Source organism: Embiotoca jacksoni, unplaced genomic scaffold, assembly GCF_022577435.1.
Source record: "Embiotoca jacksoni isolate LCO1_2020_lvr unplaced genomic scaffold, fEmbJac1.0.p SCAF_10, whole genome shotgun sequence".
NCBI lineage: Eukaryota > Metazoa > Chordata > Actinopteri > Embiotocidae > Embiotoca > Embiotoca jacksoni.
In genome coordinates this window covers 2,456,709-2,480,139 of record NW_027185230.1, presented here as the reverse complement: position 1 = coordinate 2,480,139, position 23,431 = coordinate 2,456,709, and the positions used below count along the sequence as shown (strand labels likewise).

At 40.7% G+C, this 23,431-nt stretch overlaps 1 protein-coding gene across 7 annotated transcripts in view; it reads left to right on the top strand.

The window, feature by feature from the left end:
- Positions 1 to 2,924: 2,924 nt before the first annotated feature.
- Positions 2,925 to 23,431, top strand: part of grin1a (glutamate receptor, ionotropic, N-methyl D-aspartate 1a) — a 35,053-nt gene continuing 14,546 nt past the window's right edge. The window contains exons 1-12 of one of the 7 annotated variants that reach the window (XM_069161607.1): positions 2,925 to 3,689; positions 5,876 to 6,010; positions 7,732 to 7,908; positions 13,064 to 13,126; positions 13,920 to 14,017; positions 15,225 to 15,346; positions 16,336 to 16,510; positions 17,034 to 17,178; positions 18,913 to 18,999; positions 19,230 to 19,365; positions 19,947 to 20,074; positions 22,431 to 22,595. In XM_069161607.1, the coding sequence (XP_069017708.1) occupies positions 3,441 to 3,689; positions 5,876 to 6,010; positions 7,732 to 7,908; positions 13,064 to 13,126; positions 13,920 to 14,017; positions 15,225 to 15,346; positions 16,336 to 16,510; positions 17,034 to 17,178; positions 18,913 to 18,999; positions 19,230 to 19,365; positions 19,947 to 20,074; positions 22,431 to 22,595 (1,680 nt within the window). In that variant the 5' untranslated portion in view covers positions 2,925 to 3,440. Of the gene's footprint in view, positions 3,690 to 5,875; positions 6,011 to 7,731; positions 7,909 to 13,063; positions 13,127 to 13,919; positions 14,018 to 15,224; positions 15,347 to 16,335; positions 16,511 to 17,033; positions 17,179 to 18,912; positions 19,000 to 19,229; positions 19,379 to 19,946; positions 20,075 to 22,430; positions 22,596 to 23,431 lie in introns of all 7 variants that reach the window. The other 6 variants (XM_069161599.1, XM_069161644.1, XM_069161635.1 and 3 more) reach the window with 6 other exon arrangements.

Sequence of the window (23,431 nt, the reverse complement as noted above, 5' to 3'; positions counted from 1 at the left end):
GATCATTTAAAATTAAGTGAAATTTCTTTGCTTCAGGAGGATAACTGACATTTTTAAGGCATTTTGCCAAAACAAGGTGTCATCACCATTGCAACCTCAAAAAAGTAAACAATTTTAATATAACATTTGTGACGGTCCCTGCCTTACCTGCTGGTGTGTGTGTGTGTGTGTGTGTGTGTGTGTGTGTGTGTGTGTGTGTGTGTGTGTGTGTGTGTGTGTGTGTGTGTGTGTGTGTGTGTTTGTGCACATGCGCAGTGGTGTTAACTATTTCCATTGTCATTGAAGATGGCCGAGGGGCGCGGCTGCGCAGGTTGGCCAGATTTGGAGCACCTGTGTGCAAAACATTTGTCCTTTATTGTCTCATATGATCTGTTCCATTTAAATAGGCTACATTTTTTTTTTTAATTGCTTGATGTAGACATATTCCACCAGTGTGATGACATGTATTTTGGTATTAACCTAAACACACCTGGTTTTAAAACTGACACACGCACACAAACTAACTTGTGGCCTTGCAGAAGACTGTGTGGGTGTTGAGTCTGTATTACTTCTGTGTGGGTGGACGGCTCAAAGTGTGCTCAAGAGTGTGTCAGTGTGTGTGGATTAGCGTGCATGTGTGCATGCTTAAGTTTAAAAGTCTGTGATGATCTTTGTGTGCTCGGCGGCTCATACTTATTTTTGTGCACTGGACTCACTAAGCTGGAGTGTCTTCATAGGACTCCGTGTTGAGTTGCTCCAGCAGCAAACAAGCCAACTTATTATATAATGGCTGCAGAGCAGATTGGTCCGGCTTTATTGATGTGCGAGTGGGCTGGAGAGGCACAGGAGGGCTTGTAGTGAGTGGCCCTCACGCCATCAGGGCCATCCGATAAATGGTGTGTTTAATACAAAATGCGTGGCAGTTATGATGAGATGGGAAGGCAATCATTAGGTTTCCTCTTCAACATGATTGTTTTTTTCACAATTCTGGACTCAACCACACAAACAGTGTCGGTGTCTTAGTAACCGTACTTATTCTCCTTTCTCCTTGAAAGGTTTGCATCGAAGCTATTCAAACTCTGGTCCATGGGCTGGATATGGCCCGTTTGAAATTTTATTTGGCCAACAAGATGTCTGTCTGTACACTGTTTCACTGTTTTTACCTTTATCTCATATCGACCTGCTGGAAGCACCTCAGGTCTGCATGAGATGGTATAAATAGGCCAAAACTGTTTTAATAAATTCAGCTTGTACAACGTATTTTGCTGTCTGAAATTGATACCCCTGAGACTTCCACATTTGGTCATTTTCATATTTCAGGTAAAATGACGGATTATATACTACTTTATAACCTAAGTATGTGCCCATCTTTTTACTTGAAAAAACTAAAAAAGAATAAAAAACAACAGCCAAAACAATAGAGTTGTCTAGTTTTTCTGGTGAACGTATATTTGTAGAGCTCCTTTTCTGTTTTTTCTTCTCCTATCCTGAAGTAAATTAATGTGACCTGAACTGCAAGTGGAAATAATGTGTTCATTTATGTTGAAGTGAGGTCACATTTTTTCTTCATGTGAAAAATAATCTGAAATACATGTATCATGTATCTGTTCATTTAATACAACAATTTTTTTTTTTTTTTTTTTTTGCCTTGCTATTTAGATTTTCCTGCTGAATATCCCCTTTAACAGTGTAGGCATACACCAGACAGTTTTGTCTAAAGTTATTTTTTTAAAAAATGAAATGAAATTACCAAATCATGTTTGAGATGAGCTCGTTTTGGAAGCACACAGCCAGCAGCTGATGAATGTGAATTTCTTCTGCCTTGTGATTAATTTATCAGCCTACTGCAACAGAGAGACGCCACAGTGCTGTGTGACTTAGAATTCAGAGCACTGTTCAAATGCTGGCCTCATTTCAAAACACCTTTTCCAATGGTAGGAAGTGTTGATATTAATACGTGGAGTGAACACACCAAAGCACGTGCGCAAACACCCCCTCGGGGTGAATATCATTTATCTATTAATAATAATTTAAAAAAAAAAAAAAAAAAAAAAAAAGATAAACGGCTGTTTGAATACTTGAGTCTTCTTGACTAAATTTATTTTTTATCTTTTGATTTTTGTGTACACGGTTGTAGTCGCAGTGATTTATCTCGACGTTTCCTGCTGATAAATAAACTCACTGTCGGCTTGCCAGAGAATATTTCCTCCGTGTAAAGATCTCCATCGTGTTGTATAAAAAGCTTGTTTCCTAGGTAACCGGGAGGTTGACTCTGCTCATGTCTTTAGCTGCAGGGATGCTCTCAACAGTCTTAAACAGAGGGGTCAGGGATTATACAACATCCACAGTATCCACAGTCTGTTTTGTTTTTTTTGTATTCCGCACACACACGATTTAAGACGCAGGCCAGGCGGGTCCGCTCCTGCTCAACTGTAAAACGGATGGCTCTGACACCGCATGTGATTAATGAGCTGTCCACCGAGGTCCGTCCACTTTACACAGAGAGCAACACGACAGATCAAGACTCCTCAGTTTGCAGGATAATAAGCCCGTGTCCTTGGCTCAACTCTGACCTGGTACCCGTTTGGAAAAAAAAAAACCACCCTCCCCCCCTTCCCCTCTATTGAACCGCGAGGCTCTCATTTCAGATCACACGCACCAACAAAGCCCATATCCCCTAATGTGAATTAATTGATCATCCTATCCATACCCTCCAGGTATGTAACTTAACACTAGTGCGCTGTCTTCGGTTATCTTTCCTTTCATGTCCTGTGAAATAGTCTAACATGATGACGGAGTGTATTTTTAATAAGTAAGTACATGTATTTTTCATACGATTAGCTTCTTCTTCAGCATCATCATCATCATCATCATCAGCAGCAGCAGCAGCAGCAGCAGCACGCCAACGCGCAAAGCCCAGAGTGGGGAGCCGATACGGCGGGAGCGCGCAGTACCTCCGCGGCGCGCATGCACAGCTGTCAGCACCAAGGACAGCAGCCGCTCAGCCCGGAGCGACCAGCCAGCGACTCATCGGTGAGATCAGTCCGGACAGCGCGCACGGAGCAGCGGCTGGAGAGAGCGATACTTGCCCCGGAGAGAAAGCCGCCTGGAAGCTTCGGCAATGGTTTAACTCTTTCCTTAAAACCGCAGGGAGGTTTGGACGATCCTGCAGAGGAGAGCAGAAAAAAAGGTGGACAATGCGGTTCGGATGTTCCTGGTTAACAGCGTGTTCCTGATATGATCATGCACATTCCACCGCATTGCACATAACCACCGATTTTTTTCAGCCTTCTCCTTGCTTTTCTGGCCTCTCTCCCGCGCTCACACCGCCCACCTGGGTCGTATCTGCAGTCGTGGATTCAAGTGGCTGAGCCGTGCCGCTGCCCAGAAGCTGGTCAAGCCGACCCGCCACCGGAGAGAAAAGCGACCGGTTTGCACTGTGCTGTTTGGTGGTCCACACGATGCGTCTGTTTCTGCTGGCGGTGCTCTTCTCGTGTTCCTGCGCGCGGGCCGGCTGCGAGCCGAAGATCGTGAACATCGGGGCCGTCCTGAGCCAGAAGAGATACGAGCAGGTCTTTAAAGATGCCGTGACCCAGGCCAACCAGGTCTACGGCAGGGACAAATTCAAGCTGACCGCCATCTCCGTAACTCATAAACCCAACGCCATCCAGATGGCTCTCTCCGTCTGCGAGGACCTCATCTCGAGTCAGGTAGTTTACTGCCACCCCTGCATGGGCTCTAAACACAGCTGCCTCATTCATCTGACTCATAGCATGTAACAAATGTGATCCAAGCACAACTCTGTGACTGATTTGCATGAGCGTGTTTTGGAACAGCAGCACACAAAGTTGTAAAATTCCTGTAATAATTAGATGTGTTTTTACAGATGGGCCACTAGAGACTGGTGATTAGATTATTAGTCATGAACTCTGGATCCAGTCAATGTCTCCAACTGCAGACCATTCAGAAAGAAAAATAATAAAAGAATCAGTCCATGAGTCCATGTTGTGTCCCATTTGGCATCCATCCAACACCTTAACACAAACCCGCATATCTGTCCACTTTGTGAAGTTCCACTGCAGTGAACGCCTGCAGATCTGTCTGTTTTACAGAAACATTCAAAAATAGCCTATTGGTTCAGAGCATATCTCGGATGAGAGGGCAACTCTTCTTTTTCAGGACACACAGCTGCAGATCTACTGAACTGCAAAGGAGCCAGTCAAGAGTGAAAATGTGCAATAGGCCATTTGCAATTAATGACTTGGCTTTGACTGTGAGTGTGGTGCATGATAGAGGGGCCTAAGATGGTTGGGGACATGTTTTGAGGAGACAGTTTTTGTGTGTTGGCTTTTAGGTGTGGATCGCTCTCTTGGTTGCAGAGTGTGTGATATGATGCAGTGCTGAAAAACTGAAGCGTACTAATGACATCCATGTTAAAAATGGACTTAGATGCAGGTTTTCCATGGAAGCCGCAGCGATCTTACAGAGCCACACCATATGTGCTTGCACATCTAACAAACAAAAACATATATCATAAGTAATGCATTATCTGAGAGTTGATGCATCCACACGTGATGCTCAACATTGCTTTTAAAAAGCACCAACAATATGTCACAGCACGTTGAAGCATGAAGTCCCTCTCACTCTCACTCCTATTTCTCCCACACACATAATTAGGCTTTATGCAAAAAAAAAAACAAAAAAAAAACACCCACAGCTTCGGTTCTGCTTTCATGTCCTTGGTCTTCTGCTTAGTGTAATGACTCTAATGGATGCAGGCTTGGAGAATAATACTGTCGCATCTAGTCTCTTGTCACACATCCACCCGGAGCACGAGTGTGCAAATCCACCCGGTAGGTTGTACAGATAACACCAACAATGGTCTAGTACTACACACACACACACACACACACACACACACACACACACACACACACACACACACACACACACACACACACACACACACACACACCTCTTGTAAATGAGACTGAAGCAGACAGAAAGTCTTATGGAAGGTTAGATCAGATGGTATTAGCTTGTAGGTGCTAACAGTCACCAAGAGGGGAAGTCTGTGGCAGATGGAGGAGTAGATGCCTGGGAGCACTACTTGGAAGATGGACCTCATTTTTGACCCAACCATACGGACTGCTCGTATCCGATAATCCCTGCCCGTGCTGCCATGCCAACTTCATTCCCCTTCCTCCACATCTCTGAGGCATTTCCACAAGTCCGGGCTCACAGACTCGAGCAGTTCCTGTGGTTTGCTTTAACGCAGGGAGAAGACAAAATGAATATTAGTTCTGCCAGCCCACACAGTGGGTGTCATCTGCACAAAAGAAAAGATTGGTTTGCTCCTCTGTCTTCTTTGTTATAGATGAGTTTGTCTCTGACTACAATTTCTGTAGAAATCTGGTTCAGAAATTGTATTTTTAACCTGTTATACAACATTTCTAAGGAGTACTTGCACTCACTCAAATATGTTGTGTTTTAAGTACGCACAAGTTGGATTCATGTAGAGGTAGAAAAACAGATGTTTCAGCCAAGGCTGGATCTCTGACTGGGAAAAGTGGGCAGCCTCCCCAGGGCCACATATGCTCCAGGGCCCCGTATGTCCTAGATTTTACAAGTTACACAGTTTGTGATCTTGATTTTTGCAAAAATAAACAAAAAGAAAAACACTTTGAGGCAACGCAAAGTTCTTTTATGTTATATTTTTCTGTATATGTCATGGTTTGTTTCTTATCGTTTTCAAAATAAATTGTAACGGAAGAGAAAGAGAAAGAAAACCCGGAGCATGTCCAAAGTCTTTATCCGAGTATGACAAGTGGTGTTCCCATTTGGTCCTAATGCCGGTGTCAGAATGACAAAGTGTTCTCCTTCTGTGTCTCTGCAGGTCTACGCCATCCTGGTGAGTCACCCTCCACAGTCCAATGACCACCTCACTCCAACGCCTGTCTCCTACACTGCAGGTTTCTACCGTATCCCCGTGGTGGGGCTCACCACCCGCATGTCCATCTACTCCGACAAGGTGAGTGATGGATGAGAGAGATGTTAACGGGAGAATAAAGAGACAGACAGAGAGAGAGAAACAGGAAGAGAGTGAACAACAGGAAGAGAGTGAACAGTGTAAGAAGCTCCCCCGGGACCTCTTCAAAAGCTTCCAAGATTAAACATCCCATCACTGTCCATTAGTGGAGCTGTGATTAAATGGGTATCCAGCTGAAATTTGAAAGAGCATCATTAATAATGCCTCTGACCTGAGTTATGTTTTTATGAAGCACGAGACACCAAAATTAAACTTTAAAGCAATCACATAAATAAAACGCAGAGGACTTAAATAGAACTTAAATTGTCTTGTCAAAGTGACACGGGCCATAATGTTGCAAATTGAGGCGAAATCAGAGGCATTAAATTCTGAAACTTAAGAAAGCATGAGGGGTCTGTGGACAGATTGGGGAGAGGAGGAAGGAGTTTTAATACTTTGATACTGAATTTGGCCTTTGCTCACTGTTCATTTTTATCTTTAATATACGGGTTCATTTTTTTCTACAATAAATTAAACTACAGGAATGGATACAAGCTATAAATACACAAAATATGTCCAAAATGATTTAGTTGACACTCAAACATTACATCCATATACAATAGTTACAAAACTGCGATCAATAATGTGATGCTATGACACTCCCTACTCCTCAGGCCGGCATCAAATGTTCAATACATCCCATCAGTGAGCTGGAGGACACGGTGTCAGTGGCATGTTTAGCCTCATTCAGGCGTGAAATGTACACACATGTGTGACCGATGAAAAAGAGGTCATGTGACAAAGTGCAAAGATAGACTAAGTACATGAATGAAGGATGGAACAAATGCAGGATATTTACGCAGGAGACTGGCGTTTGAGTCCGTGAGAAAGCTACGTGGATTTCCTTAAAGAAATGTTAGCAAGTTACTTCCATAATGTATTTAACTACATCATGCATATAAAAATGATGTAAAATCACTTATTCCAACCCAAACCTTCTCCTAAACCTAACCTTTGCTTACACGAGACAAAACATGATACTGCAAACCGGTATGACGGCAAAGCGTGAAATATACACGCCCGTCCACAATAGCAAAATGTGCGACAGCCACACTTTGGCCTCTCTAGGCGTAACAATTTCACCATTTCCTGTAGTGGATGGAAATGAAACCGACTGCATTCAGCCATGTGATTTACAGGAAAATTCAACTTTGAGGAAAACCACATGGTTGGGTTTGGGAAATCACCACATGGTTGGGCTTAGTGACAAAAGAACATGGTCAGGGTTATGTATAAAAAAAAAAAAAACACTTACAAATTGTGAAATTGTCACACCGAGAGAGGCCGAAGCCCAGCTATCTCAGGTTTTGCTATAGTGGATGGGCGTGTCTGTTTCATGCTACTAGTGGACTGATGATGTATTACATGCTTTGGCATAATATCAGATTGCACTCCTCTGTTGCAAAATTAAAGGCTGTACTTATCCTTTTAGGGTCCTTACCCAAATCAGGACACAGCTCTTGGGCACCATAAACACGAGGCGGCCACACATTTTTGGCCATATTGTACAACAGTATTTATTTTTGTATTTGTTTTGAAAGGCCAAGTCTCCACTTGCGTCAGGTTTTGTCCACTTACCATGTTTGAGTCACACATTAGAAATCCAGTTGTTATGGCAACCGCAGAGGGTTTAATCACTTTATATTGTGCTTCATGGTCCTCAGAGCATCCACCTGTCCTTCCTGCGGACAGTCCCTCCCTACTCCCACCAGGCGCACGTGTGGTTCGATTTGATGCGCGAGTTCAACTGGAACCACATCATCCTGATAGTGAGCGACGACCACGAGGGACGGGCTGCTCAGAAGAGGCTCGAGACCCTGCTGGAGGAGAGAGAAACAAAGGTGAGATAGTCCGGCTCCTGGCCGCCTCCTTTCCTCCTCCTCCTCCTCCTCTTCCTCCTCCTCCTCCTCCCTCTGAGCGTGTGTGAGCATGAGCGTGCGAGTGCGTCAGGCTTTTAAAGCTCAAAGGTCTTTGTATGTATGTAACTGTTTTCCTTTCTGTTCTGTGGACACATCTCCTTCTCACCATTGTGTAAACATTGGCTAACATTCCTAGAGACATCAACAGCGTCTAATGTGGTCTAATCTGACAGAAGTTTGTACGTTTATTTGCTCATCTTCACGTTGCTTTTCGTCATAGTCCAAATTATCCTGTGTCTATCCACATTGGGAGCCAAATAGTGGACATTAACATGGGGCTTTGCAAACCATCACAGACTGTGAAGTGTTGAAGGCTATTTATTGGGGCCATGGTTGGAAGTCGGGTGTCTCGTTTCAGGCGACATTATTGTAACACAGAGGGCTTGTTTTTAACTCGCATCCTGCTATGGCATCCTCACCAGATACGGGACATGCTTTTTTTTTTTTTTTTTTGCTTTTGCAGATACCACTGATGCATCCATTTTAAGTATACGTAGCTCTGAGCTGTGTATGTGGGTCAGTGAAATGCTGATCCTTGAGCCAAAACAGACTGGAGACTGCGATGTTGTTTGCCCTTTGGGAAAAGAGAGCGAGAGAGAGAGAGAGTCAGAGAGAAGAAGAAAACAAGTGCCATCTATCTCATTCATTTACTAAGATGAAATCACCTTGGGATATATATATATATTTTTTCTTTTTCTTTTTCTAATCTGTGATACTTGTCCGTCTCTGGGGCTCTTTGCTGTAATTGTGTGTCTGAGTGAAATGAGTCCTGATTCAGAGATTTAATTAAATCTAGAAGCTGTAGAGACACTGAGTGCGGCACACACCCGAGGTAATTTGCAAGAAGTCAGCAACAGTCAAAGTGAAAGCTGCTTAACTTGAGCGACTAGGATCAGTATCAGCCACCAATAGGAAAACACTTCAATCAGTTGAAAAAAAAAACCCATTTGATTGTGCAACTGCATCTGTTCAGTTTAAACATTAGCAGAGAGTCTTCTAGAAGTGACTCACATCCTGCACTTGAAAAGATAAGTTTGTATGTTAAAAGGCTTTGACGAGAATCCAGGACATTGCTTTTATGTTTGCGTAATCCGAGTTTGGATCTTAAAATGAACTCATCTGTGCGTCCCGTTCAATCCCATAATACCCAGAGAAGTTGCTGCAACTCTCTCTGCTCTCGGGCTCTAATTAAAAATATATTTAGCTGCGACTCCACTGCCAGCTCGAGTGTTTTTTTGCGGCCTGACAAGGATTCATTTGAGAATCTGTCCAAATGCGAGCAGCGATAATTACACTAAAGACCCCGGACAGCTCAAAGTATAAGTCTGCCAGTATTCTATATATATTTTTTTAGTGTCAGCAAATCCCAAGACACAAGTAAAGCCAACAGTAAATTGATTCTACTAATAAGTGTTGTCTATGTATCCGCCTGATATATGTTTTTTTTTCTGCTGTGACATAGAGCTCCACTGCTGTCAATCATTGATCAAAAATCAATGAGCCACATTGTTCCACTGGATGGCGTAGTTTTTCAGCACGCTGAACACTTCCACTGTAATTCTATAGTGTGTATTAGCTGAAAATAGTCCTCAGCAAATAAACGATGTTGAGCAACATTTCCTCAGCTGTTTCAATAAATGACTGAGGCTTTTTATTTTTTTAATGAAGCACCATACAGGAAGAAATGGGCCAGGGACTGAGAGCCGCAGACATGGTCGGGAGTTTGTAAGGAGCTGAGAGAGCGACTCGTGTATTCATGAGTTTGGTCTTTACGCGTTTGGTCACATTGAAAACATAGAAAAGTCGTATTCTTTTAAGATGCACAAGCTAATTTTTTGCTATAGCACCACCAAAAATCCAAATTTGGTCCAACAGTCGAGCTCAGAGGACATTTGGGGATTTATTTGGTTTTTGTTTGACAAATTACAGCTTCGGCACATTATACTCCAATTAAAAGAAAGAAGTGTTGTTCTTGCTAATCACCCTGATGTGCTGCAGGAACTCAGTAAATGTACATTACTGATGGGTCATTTTAGCTCCATTGTGAGTCTTTAGCGAGGTCACACAGTCAGGGGGGGGGATCTCTGTCAAAACCAGCAGAAAGGTTCTGGACACAGCGGACTTAGTCAGAGCGCAAACGTGACCAACGCAACGTAAAGTATTAATGTCTGACTGCAGATATAAAAATAGAGCGCTCAGAAAAACTCTTGAAGAGAAAGAGACAAAGATGTTTTATTTATTTTTTTTGTCTGCAGTGTTTCAAGAATCGTTGCCAAGAAGATTTCTACCTGATGTAGATCCCAAAAAAATTCTCAGTTTCAACAATTTTTTTTACTTATTGTTACTTGGTGTTCACAGAGTAGTAAATTTAAATGTTCTTGTTAAATAATCCATCTTTAGACATCAAAGGGACCGATTTACATTATTTGATGGAACACAGACAGAAAATCAGTTGCTTCTGCAATAAGCGGATAAATACAAAACCCCAATTTGTTATTTTAATATCTGGCATTCCTTAATGTGGATAATTCGTGTTTTGTTTTTTTTACAGTTATGATGTAGCATTTAATGATAATTCTCAACATTTGAAATATGAACTAACACACACATATGACGACAGCATCCCCTTGTATAACCAGTCTTAAAAGCTTTCTGTTGCTGTGAATGGAAGAGTTACTTACTGGACTGTATTAGTTGTGAATTTGCGTGTCGGCTGAATGTTGTGTTGATGTGCGGTCAGTCTCTGTGTTGTGATGGGAGAGCATCAGACCCAGAGTGCACTGAGGTGTGGGCTGTGAAGCCAGGCAGCTGTGCGAGAAACCCTGTGAAGCAGAAAGATACAGTATTTTCCTGTAAAATGGCTTCATGTCTCCGGCGGGACTCCTGAGAGACGCCTCTCACACAAAACAAAGTAGGACTGGAGTCCAAAATGGTGACACCTCAGGTGTCTGACAGTCTGACTGAAGTTTACCTGCACAGGCAGCTACTGACAGCTTGTGCTGAGTCTCACTTTCATACAACACTAATAACAATAGGTCCCTCATAGACTTCATTCTGTATTTTTATTTTATATCGATAATGTGTCAGACATCATCATTCAAACTGAAACATAGAATGCCCTCATTTTCGGTAATATTCACTTCTTAATTTATGGAGTAAAATCAATCTGGAGCTACGGAAGCCAAGAACTGCTGTAATTTCAATAATTTTTTTAAATGCTGTTTTCGCAATATCACAAGTTAATTATTTTCTTATCCTGAGGTATTGAGATAATCAAAACAAAGTGTCCTTTCCTCGTAATACTTGTAATGTTTATCAGGATCAGGAGTGTCATGTCGGCATGAACAGATGGCATCTTGACAACTGCAACAACTGATTTAAGCTGAAACTGTCAGATCACGGAGTGCCCAATGTCGAGCACCGTATCAGCCTGCTCTCCAGTTAAGGTCTGGTACAGAGAAATTGCACTGCGTCTTTCTGTTCGAGATAACATCTTTATCATTTAAGGAGAAGACTATCCTGCTGAAGCTACTTTAGTAACCAAACGTTCTTTCCCTGTTATAAATCATCCTGAGAAATCTGCATTTTGTTTTCTTGTGACAGCAAGATGAATTAACCCGTCACCACAAGAAAAAAAACTGTTTTGCTTTCTTGAGACAACAAAATAAATGACTCCCGATGTCGAGATAAAACGATTGCACGGCCGTTCTCTGCTTCCGTTCAGAGCTGTCTCACTTCACACTTTATTAATTGTAATTTAAATCTTTGCATTATTGTGTGGAGCCTTTATTTTTTTGTGCAATTTATTGTGTAAATAAAAGCACACTGAAGTGTTTTCATAGTATGCAGAGTATACTTATTTTTTGCCAATTTTCCATTGATGACATTTTTCCTCCAAACCTCCCCAGAATAAGTATGTAGGAAGGAACAGGGAGGAAACTTTAGAGGAATCGTTGGATTTTGTGGGAAAAAAATATGTTTGTAATTTAAGTTTAATTACTTTTTCCTTTTTGATTTGACTCAATTGGATTTTGACACTCACAAATTAAAAGAGGATAGATAGATAGATAGATAGATAGATAGATAGATAGATAGATAGATAGATAGATAGATAGATAGATAGATAGATAGATAGATAGATAGATAGATAGATAGATAGATAGATAGATAGATAGATAGATAGATAGATAGATAGATAGATAGATAGATAGATAGATAGATAGATAGATAGATAGATAGATAGATAGATAGATAGATAGATAGATAGATAGATAGATAGATAGATAGATAGATAGATAGATAGATAGATAGATAGATAGATAGATAGATAGATAGATAGATAGATAGATAGATAGATAGATAGATAGATAGATAGATAGATAGATAGATAGATAGATAGATAGATAGATACTTTATTAATCCCTCAGAGGGAAATGTTTATGTTACAGCAGCATGTACAGGGCAAAAATATTGAATATATATATTTTTTAAATGCACATTCTATACAATAAAATAAAAATATTAAATAAACTAAACTAAACTAAACAACAGTGCAATGAATTTGAACAAAACAACAGACAAAACAACAGTGCAATGACAGTATGAGCCAAGCTATTTATCATTTTGTCTGATCAGTGAAGTTAATAAGCCGATGCTGTGAAAAAATGGTTGTATAGATCATCAGTTTCCTTTGTAAGTGCACATTCATGAAGGTTTTTCTGTTTTTTGGGAGCCAAAACTGAACTAAAGCTGGACTTGATGTTGTCATGTGTTGCAGTTAAAAATCTTTTTCTTTGTCAGCCATGTTTGTCAATGCAGCTGGATTATCAGTGATAACTCACACATCAAATACACTGAATAAATCCCCCTGAATACTACTTAATATTTTCAACAAGTGTACATGTTTTTACTATTTCTATAGTCATCTCTGATGTTTTTTTGCAAGCCCCACTGTTAAAGATCCCAATTTGAAGCAGAAAAGTGGAGATTTGTTGGAATGCTTTACTGCCCTCCATTTTCAACTGTTTATAATATTTTTCTGTGTCTGCATATTTTCTCTGTGCACATTACTCATCAGAATAAAAAAAGGAACTATGAAAACCTCGACCAACTGTCCTATGACAACAAGCGAGGACCTAAGGTATATTTGCATGGTCAATGCACGCCGCCCACCAACTTTCCAAACGTAGCAACTAGAAACCAGCCCAAACCAGTCACCGGCTGACCCAGAAATGTCCCTCTCTTGGTAGCACGTGTTTTCTTTAATTTTTACTTTGAGACATTTCCCTATGATTTAAATGACGAATGATTTTGTGATGAAAAATCTATAATTTCCGGTCATTACCGAAAAAAAAAAAAAAAATCAATGAACAGCGCCTCGCTTTTATCATTTTCATTTTCTCCTTCAATAAAGGAATGCATGTACTCAGAACACACACACTCACACACAAAAACAGTTTGCAAGTCCATTCCTTTGTGGAGAACCGGTAGTGTGGGACAAAGCCGTTTCCCAGATGCTACTTCCTCCTGTTCCGTAGCACTTCCCTAGTTTTCAGCAGTTTTTTTGTTGGGGGAAAACGTCCCCCTCACACCCCTTCACCTGTTTTTGGTTACTGGTTGCATTGACCTTCTTCTTCCCCCCTACCTAACACATGCACGTCGTTCTTTGGAGCCTTGATAACCCTCAGTTTGCATGCAAACAAATGCAAAAGTTTTTTTTTCCCTTCAAGCTTTTTTTTTTTTTTTCTTTTTTTTTTTTTTCTAATTTTTTTTTTTTTAATTCAGCCGGTTCCCCTGGATCGCTTTCCTTTTTATCTCTGTCTCTCGTTTTCAAACAAAATCGGCTCAGCTCGAATCAAGCAGGTAAAAAGGCAACATGGTGTCGGAGGTAGGGAAAAGTAGCTGGCTTGACCTTTCTTATGCCCCAATCACAGGCTGAGAAAGTCCTCCAGTTCAGCCAGGAGACTAACTTAACTGCCCTGCTGCTGGAGGCGAAAGAGCTGGAGGCCCGTGTCATCATCCTGTCTGCCAGGTGAGATCTTTACCCCAAATTACACATTCATCACATTTACCTGCTGAAACCTGCCATCGTGGTTCCAAATGCACCAATATGGATGCACTGACAAGAAATAAGTGAGTAGAAAAATACAAAAAAAGATTATTTGATTGTAAAAGTGATGCTTGAAGTCAACCCATCTTAAACATTTTGCTGTTCAGTTTTAGGTAATATCTAAATTATGTCTATATATTTCAGGCTAGACTTTACAGTAATTTATAAACTTTTTTTGTGAAAATGTGTCTAAAAGTTTCAGAAATGTAGCAGAAAACCCACCTATTTTTTTTGTTTTTTGTTGATGAAATGAAGCAGGCATGCAAAAAAGGGTCAACACACAAAACAAGCCTGTAGTCTTTCTGTGAAGACACAATTGTTGTCATATTCTGTTTACTGTCCCTCATTTTGACCCCAGTGCCCCACATCCATCGAGTGGGGCTGTAATCTGTCTGCTATTGTGTTGTCTGATTCTGGCGTTGGGTTTGAATATGTCAGTTAGTATTAGCATCATATGGTTTCAACAAAAAGCTGGAAGAGTAGATACAAAATATGTATCTGGTACTGTAAGATAAAGTAAAGTTTTTGGAACTTAAAACCTGCACAGTGAAAATTCTTGTCTCCCTCTTCTGCCAGTGAGAGTAATTATAAATACACAGTCGACAGTCCGCCTACTCTGTTGCTGCTGTGAAATGATGGAAAAGTTGTGGATAAAGCAAATAAAAGGTCTTCCCAGACACCACCTTTAACCACCTCTGTATAATGTGAGACAGATTTGACTTTACTTTAAAGTTCAGAAACAAATGAAGAAATTCAAGAGATAAAAAGTCTTCAACACAAATTGTTAATAAAATGTAAAGTAGTCATAAAAATACTGGACGGCAAGCATTCTCACTATGCACTGATATTCTATAAAATATTGTACACATTTCACATGTGTAAGTATACATACAGTATGTGTACTTAGATATTTGCTGTATTGACACTTTTTCAGAATGTGTAGCATGTAGGAGGCTACAACGGTGTCATTTTCCAACACTACATTGTTTAAAAGAAACAACTATAAAACTGATCATTAAATCTGGAATCTCTGAAATTTAAAAAAAAAAAAAAATTCTTCCTTCTCATTGATTCTCCATACTCTTGTTGAACAAAACCTTCTGTCTTTGTTCAACATGGTGAATTCCAGTGAGGAGGACGCTGCTGCGGTGTACAAGGCTGCCCGCTTCCTCAACATGACGGGGTCGGGCTACGTGTGGCTGGTGGGCGAGCGCGAGATGTCGGGTAAAGCCCTGAGTGAGGCGCCAGACGGTACGTTCATCCAGCAGAGATCATTGGGTATACACAAATTAACCCCCCCCCCCCCCGCTTTCCTCCGAGGCCGAGCAGAACACAACCGGGATTAGAGAGATTAACCATTTAACAATGGATGCATTACATGATTAGCTGTATAACTGCTTGTTGCGTGTTGGGCATTTAAACATGTAAGCAGTCTGTGTTTAAAGGTTTAAATGTGGTGTGTACCTACACTCAGATTTGAGTTTAATGTGTATGTCCTGGATTACCCCAATCTAAATTCGTTGTGCTATTCTGCCATATTAATACCCTGGTTTCTAACAAATTATAAAGGGAGAATTTTGCAACAGATAACTGGTAAAATGGTAAGCTTCAACAGCCTTTCTTGTCTCTATTTATGGATTCTTTGCACACCTCTCTCACAGTATTTTATCACTTTGTGGTCACAAATGTCGACAGTCTGCTCCCCAGGCACTCTAACACACACCACCCCTGCAGAGCGTTTGTTGTCCTGTCCGTGTCCAGTCTCTTCCACCTTTACTGCAGCTTGGACCCGGTTGCAATCAGAAAACTTAGCTGAAGTTGGATTGTTGTTTGGTTTTAAAAGTTCAGGCCTGATGGTGTTTTTGTTTCGTATGAACACAAATAATACTTTGCCTGTGCTGATCTGAATCTTTACTGGTAAGTCTGAAAAATCCAACTTCAAGGGCCTCTTTACACATGCTTTGAAAAGGTCATCAGTAGCAACATCAGAAAAACGATCCATTTTTTTCTGCTGCCTTGTCTCATAAATGTCAATTCATGAGACACTCTTATTCCAGCTGTCCACCCAGAGATTAACAGGCAACAAAGATGGATCAAGCAACTGATGTCTGACCTTTATTCAAGATGTCTAAACTGGAGGCCCTATAAGTTTTTTCCCCACTTTGCGCATTGCAAAAGGATCCTGAGAGCTCGTAGCTGGCTCGGGTGCGTGACTTTCTCTTCTGTCGGCCCGGTCTCAGGTCTGATCGGCCTCCAGCTCATCAACGGGAAGAATGAGTCGGCCCATATCAATGACGCCGTGGCGGTGGTAGCTCAGTCCATCCAGGAGCTCTTTGAGAAGGAGAATATCACCGAACCCCCAAGAGGATGCGTGGGCAACACCAACATCTGGAAAACAGGGCCCCTTTTCAAACGGTAAAAATCACGCAGACATTTTTTTTCTTATTTGTAACAATTTAAAAAAAAAAAAAAAAGTCATGGTTTGTTTAAGTTCGTTTGTGAACAACTTCATTTCATTCCGGATTAACAACTTCAACATTAAAACATGCCTTATATTAATATAACCTAAATATATACTGCAGTCAGTCCATATTTAGTTATTTTTGACTAAAACTCTGCCTCACAGAATTACAGGTTAATCAGAATGTTCTGTTCCAGTTGCAGCCACTGATTTTCAGATGACCCACTTGCAGTGGCATCTCAGCAGCATCACACAAAAATAAATGCGCTGCTTCCCAACAGATGCAACAGATGTATCTTATTGGCTCAGCAGCCACAGCTCTGCGTCCATCACCATTTTTTTTCAACAAAAAAAACCTACTGAATCAGTCATCTCCCCACCCAGAGACTTGTACTGAAAGATTCACAGGAGAACGCACTGTTAGTGGTTAGCGCACGGTATCCATTCATGAACACGTGTGCACTCATTTGCTTGCAGGGTGTTGATGTCATCTAAATATCCAGAGGGCCTCACAGGACGCGTGGAGTTCAACGACGACGGAGACAGGAAGTACGCACACTACAGTATACTCAACTATCAGAAGACTCGGCTCATTCAAGTTGGCATTTACAACGGAACACAGGTAAACTGACACTCGGGGGCAGAAAGGGGTCTCTTTGATTCCTTGTTTTATTCTCACTGCCCATGTTTAGGTTTTATCCACTGCAACGTCAGGACAACTCCACATTCACGAGTCAAAAATACATTCAGCGGTTCAGTCAAAGCTAACATGATGAGACAGCTGTCTGTCAAATAAAGGAGCAGATCAAATACTTGGGGAGGAACATTTGAATATTATGTTTTGGTGATTTGGAACGTGTAAAATATACCACAGCTGGATGATGAGGTGAGGAAAAGTGTCTAGTTAGAAAGTATTTTAGGGTTTTCTCTGCCCTCTGAGGTTGAAAGTTTCCAGTCTGTTACCGCTCTGAATGCAGCCAGCATGACTGATGAGAAGTAGAATCCAACCGATACTGGATTTATGGAGCCAACATGAGGGAGTAAAAAAATTCTGGTTTTAAAGCATTGGCCGATATTTTTTTTTACATATATAAACTGTGTAGTATGCAGTATATATAAGCCTTTTTTTTTGCAATGATTCTTTAAATGTGGTCAATAAACACTTGACACTTGTGACAAAGATATAGAATAAAGGCAGGGTATTCTACAGTTTATTGTCCACACTGATATCAGAGTACTGAAACTTAGTAACGATAAAAAACACAACAAGAACAATAACTAATTAACCCCAAGCATATGTAAAACAACTTTATATATTGATGCATATAAGACAACATATATACCAATCTCAATATTTCGGTGATAGGCCAATATCGGCCAATGGAATTGTCTGGGCGATATATTAGTTGGGCTTTAATGAGAAGTTGAAATCTTGCAGGGGTGTTAAGTTACTCTTCAACCATTCAAAAACGACTAAACTCTTGAAATTACTAGTTGATTTTGCTAAAGTAGAATGCCGTAGCATCACAATGATTGTTTTTTCCCTGCATGAGGATTATAGCTTTCCCCAGTATTAACTGTATTCAACTCTAGATGTCAAATTAGAGCTGCATGTATCTGAAAATGATCCCCACTCATGTACTTCATTAACCCGAGGTATAAAATTTTGATAAAGAGAAAATATTTTACTCATCATTTACCATGTTACAAATTGCAAAATCAGCTTTCAGACCGATTTCTAAGCTTTTGTTGCCAATAAGGTCACAAAACATAGAAAATTAAGATGCAGGTAGCCAATATTTTAGTTTGTGTTGTGAAACAGCTGGACCGGCATGGTTTTGGTTTGAATGTATGCTTTGAAAATTGTTTCGTATATTCTAAAATCGATCCGATTTGATTATAACAATTCCTCATTCCTTTTCATCAAATGGACTATTCCTCATTACAACTAAAGCAAACCCCAGTTGGCTGACACACACGGGGAGATGCAGCAGAAAACTCCAGAAGAAGCTCGTTGGTTGACTTTGTGCTACGATCATTTTGTAAAGCTCTTCTCCACTCCATCTATTGTAGTTAATGGTGGTTATTAAAATGGGCCAGACACAGAGTAAAAGCTGCAAGCATCAGCACTTCAGTTCCCTGGCTGTAGCTGTAATCATAATAATTTCCCAAAGCGCTTGGGTATAATACAAAAGTCAGAGGTGGATGCAATAAATAAAGGAACCGCTGAGCTGTGGTTATATAAAGCTGACTCATTAGTGATGCTCACCCACAGTGTTGAAGCCCCATCACCAGCATGCCTTCTGTCAGCATTCACCTATAATACCTATAATGTGTGTGTGGCGTTTCCCTGCAGGTGGTAATGAACAATCAGCGGAAGATCATCTGGCCCGGAGGAGAGACTGAGAAACCACAGGGCTTCCAGATGTCGACTCGATTAAAGGTAGGTCTGCCTTCACTTTGCTGCTGCAATGTGACATTCAAGTCGACACAGATAGACTGCGGACCTGAGCCGATGTACTCGTGTTGGACAGTGCACTAACATCTCTCTCAGAAAGGGATGAAGTTAATCTGTGCTCATAAAGGCAGCGCTGATGTATTTCCCATGACTTTGATCTCTTCATATCCGGCTCCAACTATGTGATAAACAGCTTTCTGTCCCATCTATTGTAGATAGTGACGATACACCAGGAGCCATTTGTGTATGTGAAGCCAACTCAGCTGGATGGAACATGCAAGGAGGAAATTACATTAAATGGAGTCTTAATTAAAAAGGTTATCTGCACTGGGCCCAATGAGACCATCCCAGGTAACACATCAGGGACGTTTATATCATCACTGTGCTTTTAGTGCACCCGCCAAACACCCACTGGAGATGCATACATATATATGCAGTAGGTATCTATATATGTATGCATGTAGCCATTCAGAATGAGTGATTGTTGGGATGCTGGGACGTGCCTCGTCTGTGCGGAGTGTGGCTGTGTGTGTGGGCGTCTGGAGTGAGCTACTGTGTCCAACCCGGTATCACACCAAAGCGTAAAATATACCCGTCCACTACAGGATACCGTGTCAGTGTCACATTTTGACTTGCCAAGGCGTGAAAAGTACTTCAGACGGACGCACCGAAAACCACGTACTTTGTCACATTACCACGTTCTTCAAGCCCAGTCTTACGTTTGTGTACTTTTCACTCTTCAGCAAAGCAACACGACGCTGACACAGTATCCTCTTGTGGACTGACAGGTGTATTCTATGCTTTGGCGTGATACCGGGCTGCTGTGTCACACATTACGTTCCGTCTACGTGCGCCGCCTTTGGATTCTCACAAATCTAACATATTTCCTTTGGAGTGTTTGTAACTTGCAACCATTGCTGTTTTTCTTACAGGACGCCCAATTGTACCCCAATGCTGTTATGGATTCTGTATTGATCTCCTGATCAAGCTGGCCATGACCATGAACTTCACCTACGAGGTGCATCTGGTGGCTGATGGAAAATTTGGAACTCAGGAGCGGGTAAGTTTTACTTCTCTGTTATATTTTTTACATGAAGCACAGGTTGCATGCCATATCTTATTTTCAATCCTTTACATAACTTTAATGTTTAGAAAGGTTTTCTTTTACTCCAGTATAATAACAAATCCTCCATCCCATACAACGATAGAGGTCATTTGTTCCTACACTCAAATAGACAGGAATGTTTCCTAAATGAATGCCCTACTTGGGGTTAGTGAAAGGTAATGGTTTTGGTTAAAAAAATAACACTTGAAATATATTGAGCGGTTGAGTTAAAGTTACTACTTTCTTGAAGTTATCCAATCTTTGTCACCGTGGCAACGGTAAAAGTGGTCAGACTTGTGGTTGGAAACAGGAAACAAGCACAGGTCTCTCGTACCTGTTGTATTAAACCCTCCACTCAAACCGTCTCCTCCTAACAAGGAAAAACTCACAATATATAGACGTGATCAGAACTACATCAATACACATTCGCACAAACCATTACGTATTGAAGATGTATTGTTTTGGCAGGATTCATTTATTTTTATCCACTCCCCTGGGAAAGGGTTTGTCTTTGTGCAAATAAAATAGGACACATGCTCCATTAGGAGAAGCTATATACAGTATAACCTGACCTCATATTGCTCCAGTGGGACACCTTTAATGTTTTCTAGAAGCCTGACTGTCCCTCTTATGCACCTTATGCACTGAGCAAAAAATTCAGATCTTACTTACTGTTGCTGCCCTTGATTCACAACAATTTACTTTATCCTATGACAGTTTGCTAGTTTATCCTTTATAACACGGAATTTTATTAGCTGACAGGTAACTAGCTTACTTATGCAGTGGTGCTCGAAAGTTTATTTTTCTGCAGAAAGATCACCTTGAACATCAGATTTTCTCACAGGTCCTGAAAGTAGATATCAAAAACCCAATTACACCAATGAGGCAAATATATTTTAACTGGTCATTTACTGTTAAGGAAAATGATCCAGTATTAATCTTTCAGTGCTTTCAGTATCTGGTATGACCCCTTTGTGCAGCAAAAACTGCAACATCGGTTTGGAGTAAGTTTAGTTCAAACATTTGTACAGAAGACCTCTAACTCTGGCATGTTGGTAGGTTCTCTCACAGAATCTGGATTAAGGTCCGGACTTCTGGCCATTTCAAAACATTAACTTTATTGCTCTCTAACCTCTTTTGGTGGAACGATTTGTTTGCTTTGGGTCATTGTCTGGCTACATGACCCACTTTTTCTGGAGATTCAGTTTACTTAGAAATGTCCTGATATTATGGAATTTGCTGGTGTAATTTAGAATTTCTTGTTCCATCAATAATGGCAAGCCATCCTGGGCCAGATGTAGCGAAACATGCTCAATCCCTGATACTACATCACTATGTTTCACAGATGGGATAAGGCTCTTGTGCTGGCATGCTGTGTTTTCATTTCTCCAAACATAATACTTCTCATTTAAACCAAAAAGTTATACTTTTGTTGCAACTGTTCCAGAAAACATTTTTCAAATAGCCTTCGGGCTTGTCCACGTGGCAAACTGTAGACAGGCAGCAATCTTATTTTTGGAGATTTCTCATTGCAATGTGCACACCATTGTTGTTCAGTGTTGTCCTGATGGTGGACTCATGTATTTTGACATTAGCCAATGTGAGATAGGCTTTTAGTTGCTTAGAAGTTACCCTGGCTTTCTATGTGACCTCTTGGAGTGATCCATGTTGGTCAACCACTCGTATCCGCCATTTGGAATATGGATTGGTAGAGTACAAACTCCTTAGAAATGGTTTTATAACCTTTTCCAAGGTTGATAATGAAAATAATGAAAATAATGAAAATAAATAAAACATTATATCACGGAGATCTCCTGAGAAAAAAAAAAAATCTCTTTCCAGTTCTTTCCGAAATGGCTGCATGATTGTGTAGCACAAAGCCAATAGTATTTGAGTATCTTAAAAATTGCTATATAAATAAAATGTATAATTATTATTATTAATAATAGAGAACCAACCAACAAAAGTAAGACATGAAACAAAAGGAGAAGAAACTTCACACAATGAACTGAAAACCTGCATGGTTGAAATGAAAAAATTCTCTCTGACCCCCAAAACCTTGTTGTGTAGACAAAGCATGAACACACCATAACACTTGTGGTGATTTTATAAACTACAGAAAAGAGCAAGTTTCTTTTTTGATGGACAAGACTGACACACTTTCAGAGATGTCGAGTATGCCTTGCACTTACCGTATATCCCCGCTTGGGTTAACCCAAATCCTTAAAGCTGGGAAACATTCTGTGGTCTAGACGACAGCAGGGCGATCGCAGATTTTAATGTTTACGCCACCTTCCCTTTGGGACTGCAGGTGAACAACAGTAACAAGAAAGAGTGGAACGGCATGATGGGGGAGCTCCTGGGGGGACTGGCTGACATGATTGTGGCCCCGCTGACGATTAACAATGAACGAGCCCAGTACATCGAGTTCTCCAAACCCTTTAAATATCAAGGCCTCACTATCCTTGTTAAAAAGGTAAGTATATACTCTGTCCTCTTTAATGCCAGACAGCCTCTGGTGAGTTCCATGTATCGCCCACTTGCAGTATCCTCCAACCTCAGTGGCAATGTATGCCATTTGTCCCAAATTTTGGCAACTGTTATTCAAATACTTTGATTTCTAACATGTATACACATATTACTGCATCGGAAAGAAATTCAAATACACTGGAAATTTGCCCAATTGTATAAGAAAAACACAGAAAACATGCTTGTTAGAGGTGTCAACATGATATTTCCGTTATCATTGTACCCTATGAGGATAGTTAGTGCTACCATTGGTGGCTAATAGGGATCAAAATTAACAAATAAATACATTTGATTCAGCATTCATCTGATAATAGTTATCCAGTGGAAGTTAAATTCATTAGTTTCTGGTCACAACCTCTCTTCAAAGGATCAAACAGCAGCATTGTTTTCAGACCCTTTAGTCATTATTAAATTATAAAGTACATACGTCATGGGAATTTGATCTACTAATCCAGGTAACGATGGATTTCCATTCATTCAGGTGTTATTAAAATTGCTAAGCACACAAAGATCTGCAGCAAATCTGCATTCATTTTTCACTGCCAAAAATGAATGCCGTCTGCGACAGATTACAAATCTAACATATGTAAAGGGTTAAGAGATTCAACTCATGCAGATGTAGGGATACAGCATTGTGCCTGGAAACAGTAGGGAAATACAGGAAAAAGCGTTAAACTGTATTTGTGTGCAGCAAAACTAGTCCGAGAAAATGTCCACTGGTTGGAACTTTAAGGACTTGGAAAAAAGCTTCCTTTGCGTTTGTCTGTAATATGCAAACGTAAG